Source organism: Danio rerio, chromosome 22, assembly GCF_049306965.1.
Source record: "Danio rerio strain Tuebingen ecotype United States chromosome 22, GRCz12tu, whole genome shotgun sequence".
NCBI lineage: Eukaryota > Metazoa > Chordata > Actinopteri > Cypriniformes > Danionidae > Danio > Danio rerio.
The window spans coordinates 5,755,001-5,762,629 of NC_133197.1; the positions used below are offsets into that span (position 1 = coordinate 5,755,001).

A 7,629-nucleotide genomic window follows, 5' to 3' on the forward strand; every position below is an offset into this window, starting at 1 on the left:
GGGGCGGCAGCGCAGATCACCCCTATGAAAGTAGTGGACAAACCTGCTGCTAAATTGGAAATAGACAGCATCATTATTAACTCAATCATTTCTGAATATATGAGGGGTGTTCCAGAAAGTAGGTTATGTGAAAAATTCTGGATACGTTTAAAAATGTGTAAGCAAAAAATATCGGCTTGTGGTTACAAAAACAGAGATACATTTCAGGAAGTGCAAGTTATGCTAATCTAAAGGCCCATGCACACGGAAACGTTTTTTTTGCTTGCACTTTCCGTCGACGTTTAACGCCTCGTGACTAAATAAAGGGCGTCAATATAATCGTGCACACCAATGCGCAAGACCCAGGTGCAAAAGTGTTATTTAAAAAAAAGAAACGCCTCATGCTCGTTTTTTTTTGTTTTGATGCGCCGCGTCAAAACTTTCTGCACCAATCAGATCGGCGCTTTTGGTCACGCGCACAGAGCTGCTGAAGTTACAGTAAACAGAACTTGGAGGTGCTCAAGCGCAAAACTGTCAATGCGAGCGCACATTGAAGACAATGCCCAGAGGCGATATGAACGTGGAGCTGCTTATTCCTCTTGAAAACGATAATCATTTCTTTATCGCTAGAGCTGGAGCTGGAGCTGGTACTTAAGCCATCCATGCTTGTTTAAGTCACCAGTAACTTTAACAACAAGCGTGTGAACTTCCTTTTCTTCTGTGTTATAAGCCGGTGTCAGAAGCTTAAAGTTGTGTAGCGCCATCTAACATCAAGGAGTGATTTTGCATACTCTTCAGATTGACGCCAGTGAAAAGGGCTAAGGTTTGAATATGGAAAAACGTCTTGTAAAACGCTGACGATAAACGCAAGCGAAAAGCATCCCGGTGTGTAGGACAGCCTAAGCCTTAGTGTACTGTTCAAATTGACTAACCTTTCGGTTTGTTGGTAGCTGGTTTTGCCTCATTGACGTCCATTATAGTCACATTGTTGTTTATTCAATTCACCTACAGCGCATGTGTTTGGACTGTGGGGTAAACCGGAGCACCCTGAGGAAACCCACACCAACACTGGGAGAACATGCAAACTCCACACAGAAATGCCAACTGGCCTAGCCGGGACTCAAGCCAGCACCTTCTTGATGTGAGGCGACAGTGCTAACCACTGAGCCACCGTGTCGCTCGACATTTTTCAAAATATCTTATTTTAACTTAACAGGTTTGGAACTAGAATAGGGCGAGTAAGTAGCCTCTTTCACACAGTGATACCGGTAAATATCCGAAACGACTTTACCGGTAAATATAAAAAAGCGCTGTTCACACCTTACGGAATTTTTCCGGAAAAGACCATTCACACATCCATTCCAAAATAATGGTAATGGATTTCCGGAGGGAGAAGAGTGAACACACCCCAAACACCATCAACGGGACGCCAGTGGAGAGAGTCAGCACTTTTAAGTTTCTTGGAGTCCACATTGCTGAGGATTTGACATGGACTGCCCACACAGACGCAGTGCTGAGGAAGGCACAACAACGCCTCTTCTTCCTCAGGCGTCTCAGGAGGTTTGGAATGAGCCCCCACATCCTCCGCTCGTTCTACTCCTGCACTGTGGAGAGCATCCTGACTGGCTGTATCACCACCTGGTATGGAAATAGCACCAGCAGCAATCGCAAACAGCGCAGCATTCCGGCAAATTACCGGTAATGTTACAACTTCTCTTTCGGGAAAATAGCCAGAACGAATTTACCGGTATTTTCAAAAAGGGCCTGTTCACACATACAGACCTTTCCGGGAAATTGTCGGTAATTTTCCGGAAAGGTCTGTAAGTGTGAAAGAGGCTATTGACAGGATTTTAAATTTTTGGTGAAGTGACCCTTTAAAGGGTCACGAAACACAAAAACTAATTTTTTGAGCTGTTGACAGTCGTATATGTGTCCCACACTGCTAAAAACATTAATAGGACACATATATCTCACTAAAAAGTGCAAATTTGTTGTTTTTGCGTTATTTCGAGCAAATTTGTACTTCTGGTTTGAAACGAATTTTTGAAGCTGCGTCAACGCCATGAGATCTTAGCGTGTATTCCAGCGTGTAGACTGGACGTCTGTATCTAGGTGTCCCGTATTACGTCTCTGAGTGTGTTGCATTCATTCATGAGTAAGGCTTGGTTCAAACCAATCAGCGCGCTCCATTATGTATGCGCTGCAACTTCATTAATATGCATGCTAGCTTTCTTATGCTGCGTTCACACCAGACGCGGAACGCGCGTCAAGCGCGAGTGATTTACATGTTAAGTCAATGCAAACTCGCAAATAGACATTCTGCGGCATGATACGCGCGAATGGCGTGGCGCGAATGACGCGTATTGCGCGAATGGCGCGGGGCAAATTGAGCGTTTTGCGCATTTGACGCGCTTAACGAGCGTTTCGCGCAAATCTCTCGAGTTCTAAAATCTGAACTTCAGCGGACATTCGCGCCATGTTAACCAATCAGAAGCTTGCTCTTGTGGGGGCCTGATTGTGACGTAGAACGGCTGTTTTCACACCAGACGCGGAACTAGCGGATAAATCGCGATATTCGCGCGTAAATAGCTGTGTGAACATTTGAGGTTACTCGCTTCATTCGCGCGTCAATTGCGCTTCATTCGCATGTCAAATTAACTTCAGAACAGATGCGGATTCACGTGATGGGCAGGGCTTCTGTCTGCCTGGTGACTGTAGCTTCGTTGTTAAATGGCTAAAATGGATTTTATGAAGAAAATAACAGTGTTTATGTACTTTATGAAGGCTGAAAAATAGTGTCGATATGTTTAGCCAGTATGAGTCCACTGCATGCTTTCAGAGGTGCATCCAGCTCTGTGAGCTCATAAACTCCTCCAGAAACTGAACCTGGATCACGGAGCCTTTCAGCGGTGCCTCTGACTGAGCCAAGCCCAGTTTGATGACTTGTTGTCGTTGTCGCCTGGAGGATTTCCCCTGGGACACCATCAACAGGTTCTACATCACAATCATGGCCACACAAGAGCAAGCTTCTGATTGGTCAACGCGGCGCGAATGTCCGCTGAAGTTCAGATTTTCGAACTCGAGAGATTCGCGCAAAATGCTCGTTAAGTGCAACAAACGTGCAAAACGCTCAATTCGCCATTCGCGCGTATCGCGCCGCAGGATGTCTATTCACGCGTTTGCATTGACTTAACATGTGAATCACTCACGCTTGACGTGCGTTCCGCGTCTGGTGTGAATGCAGCATTAGACTGTACCTGAAACTGTTCAGACGGCAGAGATACGACACACGTCGTGTTGCCAAAAGTTGTGGGAAAAGAATAAGAATTGTTTGGAGATACGGGTCGCCAGTGTTGCTTTCATAATGTGAAGGTGTTGTTTCATTTTCTCTCTATGAGAGCGCTGTTGAACTCACGTGTGGATCAGTGTACGTGAAAACATCCTGCTGAAACGGGGGGTTTCATGGCCCTTTAACTTACTCCTGGGGACTATTTGGAAACCGACACTCCTCGAGTTAGCATCTTTATGTTTACTCAAACTAGATCACATGGTTTAGCAGATGCATTCTGGAACTCACCCCTGAACATAAATTATGGAGATCTGCTGTACCTGAACATGGCTGGCAGAGTGTGTTGATGTCCAGATGTGTGGTCTGGTTGCTGATGGTGTTGTTGATCACACAGCTGTAGGTGTTTTTCTCCTGATATTCCACCTCCAGAGGTAGAGAGAGACTGATGCTGAGATCAGACACACTGATGCTGGACAATACACTGTTTCCTTTGTACCAGGAGAGACTCACAGCACTCGCATTCACCACTGAACACACCAGTAAACAACTGTGATGCGATAAAAAACATTGCGAAGAGTAACTGGTAAGGACAGGAACAGGCAGATAAGCTGAAAACAAAGGAAAAAATTGAATAAATCCATACTCAATTCAGTCAAATCAGGCCAAACACACTTAAATAGCAGCTCACCATAAACAATAATGCTGAACTTCATGGATGGGATGTCTTTTTTGCCAATGAGCTCCAGTTTGTAAAGTCCGGAGTCTGTTGTTTTGGTGTTTGTGATGGTCAGAGATCCAGTTTTACTGTCCAGCGTCAGTCTGTCTCTGAATTTCCCATCAAGAATCTCTTTATATAGTGAGATTTTATGATCCATTCTGTTGAACTGAGCTATTCGGGTGCCGTCAGGTCCAAACGTCCACAATATCAGATCAGCTTTCTGAATTTCTGTAGGATCAGCGTATAAAGTGACAGAATCTCCCTCCATTACTGACACAGACTGACTTTTATGCATCACACCAAGAGCACCTGCAGGTCAGAGACGTTTTAGAAAATAAGGTTGAACAAATTTTTTGGTACTTTCAAATATCACCATTGTTTGGCCAAATTCAATTGCTGCCATCTTTTCTATTCTGCTTAATTTTATGTAAAGTTGGTGTGTCCATATTCGGTTGCCATATATGTTTTGTTCTGTGGTCTGTTGCTTCACAAGGTAAATTTTTTTTCTGTGAACATTTCATACTACAAAAAAGTAAACATGTTTTTCTGTCCATTTGTTCTCCAAATCCAATATACAGTCCAATATAATATATACAAATTCTATATATATATATATATATATATATATATATATATATATATATATATATATATATATATATATATATAAATTAGTCAAATATTATTTACTGTTATTAGAAATTAATTATTAAAACTATTATGTTCAGAAATGTTGATAAAAATCTTTCCGTTAAACTGAAATTGGGGGGAAAAAATAAACAGGGGGGCTAATAATTCTGAATTCAACTGTATGCACTACAGGTCAAAAGCCTGGGGTCAGTTTTTTTTTATTTTTTACATTTTTTTAATAAAATTATTTTGTTCCTGGGCGAGGCAGTGGCGCAGTAGGTGCTCCGATTTCCCCCACAGTCCAAAGACATGCGGTACAGGTGAATTGGATAGGCTAAATTGTCCGTAGTGTATGTATGTGTGTGTGTGTGTGTGTGGATGTTTCCCAGAGATGAGGTTGTGGGCATCCGCTGCGTACAAACTTGCTGGATAAGTTGGTGGTTCATTCCGCTGTGGCGACCCTGGATAAATAAAGGGACTAAGCTGACAAGAAAATGAATAAATGAATGAATGAATTCTGTTCCTCAAGGCAGCATTTATTAAATGTAAAAAAAATTTAAATAACTGCTTTCTTATTATATTTAGTTTCAAATGACATTATAAATCCAGTCATTGTTGATTTTATTACTATTACCATTAATAATAACAATAATAATAATAATAATAATTAATATTGGAGTAATTTCTGAAGGGCCATGTGACTCTGAAGTTAATAAGCGGGCTTTAAAATCACTGGAATACATTAAATTTAATTGTAAACTACTACAGTGCAATAACATTTCAATTTTACAATTTGTAGGCCTACTGTGTTTTTGATGAGTTAAGTGCAGCCTTGGTGAGCAGGAGAAGCTTTATTTAAAACATTTAAAAATCCTCTTAACCCTGAACTTTCGACCTGTGTAGCTATATAAATTGCCGTAAAGTGCCGGATAAACCCGTTTTGTCATTTTGAGAAGACTGCCTTTAAAACATGCACTGTTATTGAAATGTCAGCATACATAAAACACTGTTAAATGCATATGTTGGATGTTTTCTTTTCAATAGACAACAAAAAAGCCTAAAATGTCATGGTTCATGAACAATGTATTTTCTTCGAGTTTCGCCCAAACTCCACAAAACCCGTAAATGTTAATTAGCATTGTTGTAAATCATTTTTGGAGATTTCAGACGAGTTTGTAAAGTGAAAATAAAACCGAAAGCCGTTTAATACTCACCATTTACGAGTAACGAAAAGTAAAAGAGAAACATCCGCATATTTCTGCAGGATAAATAGGAGAGGTCAAGATTGTCCTTCAAGTTACGATGCTCTAAAACTGTTCGATGATGTACAGTGCGTTGCTTAAAACTGCTTTTTGAACGTGCTAAGCTAATATTATTGACACAGTTTCACTTTGGTAGTTTGTCTGAGTTAGTTACATTTGAAACTGACTTAAAATCACTCCGTAGCGTTTCTGTTCCTAATTTTGCTTATAGTGAATAGGGAAGTAAGGAATTTCCTATCATGGAAGAACATTACCGCTCTGGAGCCTCAGAAAATCCCTCACCGGATAGAAGCTCTTAAGTGTTTGTTTGCGCTCGCACACACACCCCGCAAAGGGTCATTTGAGGTGTTTATAAGCACGTGACAAAATCAATATCACAAGACAAGATTTTATTAATATTTAAAAGTCATAAAAAGTTCATATTTTGTTCAAAACGCTGATTAAATTGAACTTTCAGACGAACAGCCTCCCATTCGCGTTATATTAGAAAGTGCACAATCTGTATATTTCCCACTAGAGGGCAGACATCGCTCAAACTTTTCTTAGAAAGTGTTAGACCAACAAATATATGGGAAAGACTGGACAGATATGTGTGTCACACATGCAAATACTACAAACTGGAGAGCTTGGAGAGAGTTTGGATGGAAAAGTCTGATGAGGCTCTTTATAACTCCTAAACTCTGCATTGCGTACGGGCATTGAAAGTTTGGGCTCTTGTTGAAGACAATGTGGAACCTCGATGGCGAACCATGTTCACATTTTTTGGGCTTTCCCAAAAATACAGCCCTGCTGGCATGAAGTAGCGACTGAAATAAAAAAAGATGATTGGAGAAGAATTGGATTACTCATTTATGCCATTATACTTTGGGAAAATACTAGAAACTGGTTCAACTAAATGACAAATAATTTTGGTAAGTAGCAGAAAAACCATACAGTTTAAAACAGAAGTTTACATACACTGTATAAACAGGCACAACCATTTAAAAAAAGTCAGATGTTAATGTGACTAAACTTTCTCTCTTTTAGGTAAGTCAGGATTTTCACATTTGTTTCTGTACTGCTTAATAGCAGAATAATGAGAGAGATTTTTGAGAAATTGTTATAACTTTTCTTGAAAGTCAAGTTTACATACAATAAGATTGAAAAAAAGCTCAGATGATGGTTTCAAGGTTTTGGAAGCTTCTGATTGGCAAATTGACAACATTTGAGTTCATTGGAGGCACGACTGTAGAATAGTATTTAAGCAAAACCTCAAACACACTGCTTCCTTGTGTGACAACATGGAAAAATCAACAAGCCAGAATCAACAACAAAGCCAGATTACAATTTGCTGAATTACACAGGGAAAAAGAATAATTGTTGGAGACATGTCCTGTGCTCTGATGGAGCTAGGATTGAACTGTTTGGCCATAATGACCAGTGTTACATTTGAAGGACAAAGGGTAAAGCTTACAAGCCTAGGAACACCATCCCAACTGTGAAGTATGGGGGCGACAGCATCATGTTGTGGGGCTGTTTTGCTGCAGGAGGGACTGGTCCACTTCACAGCATAGATGGCATCATGAAGAAAGAACATTATGTAGAAATACTGAAGCAACATCTCGAGACATCAGCCAGGAAATTAAAACTTGGCCACAAATAGGTCTTCCAAACAGACCATGACCCTAAGCGTACTGCCAAATTAGTTAAAATGTGCTTTAAGGACAACAAAGTGAATGTTTTGGAGTGGCCATCACAAAGCCCTGATCTCA

The 7,629-nt window shown here is 40.6% G+C and overlaps 3 protein-coding genes across 8 annotated transcripts in view; all 3 read right to left on the reverse strand.

Annotated features, from left to right (window-relative positions):
- LOC100538212 (uncharacterized) overlaps nucleotides 1-6,205 on the reverse strand; it is a 34,405-nt gene extending 28,200 nt beyond the window's left edge. For 2 of the 6 annotated variants that reach the window (XR_012397660.1, XM_073937053.1), the window contains exons 1-4: nucleotides 5,831-6,199; nucleotides 3,957-4,295; nucleotides 3,589-3,876; nucleotides 1-46 (exon numbers count right to left, since the gene is read on the reverse strand). The exon at nucleotides 1-46 is cut by the window's left edge and continues 68 nt beyond it. Coding sequence is in view for 4 of the 6 variants with exons in the window: in XM_073937053.1 (XP_073793154.1) it covers nucleotides 1-46; nucleotides 3,589-3,876; nucleotides 3,957-4,295; nucleotides 5,831-5,870 (713 nt within the window). In the remaining 2 variants the exon portion in view is untranslated. Of the gene's footprint in view, nucleotides 50-3,588; nucleotides 3,877-3,956; nucleotides 4,296-5,830 lie in introns of all 6 variants that reach the window. The other 4 variants (XM_073937047.1, XM_073937046.1, XR_012397659.1 and 1 more) reach the window with 3 other exon arrangements.
- Nucleotides 1-7,629, reverse strand: part of s1pr4 (sphingosine-1-phosphate receptor 4) — a 525,180-nt gene that overhangs the window by 201,028 nt on the left and 316,523 nt on the right. The window lies entirely within an intron of this gene.
- The window catches only part of mcm2 (minichromosome maintenance complex component 2), a 165,922-nt gene that overhangs the window by 19,207 nt on the left and 139,086 nt on the right, over nucleotides 1-7,629 (reverse strand). The gene's annotated exons all lie outside the window — the stretch shown is intronic.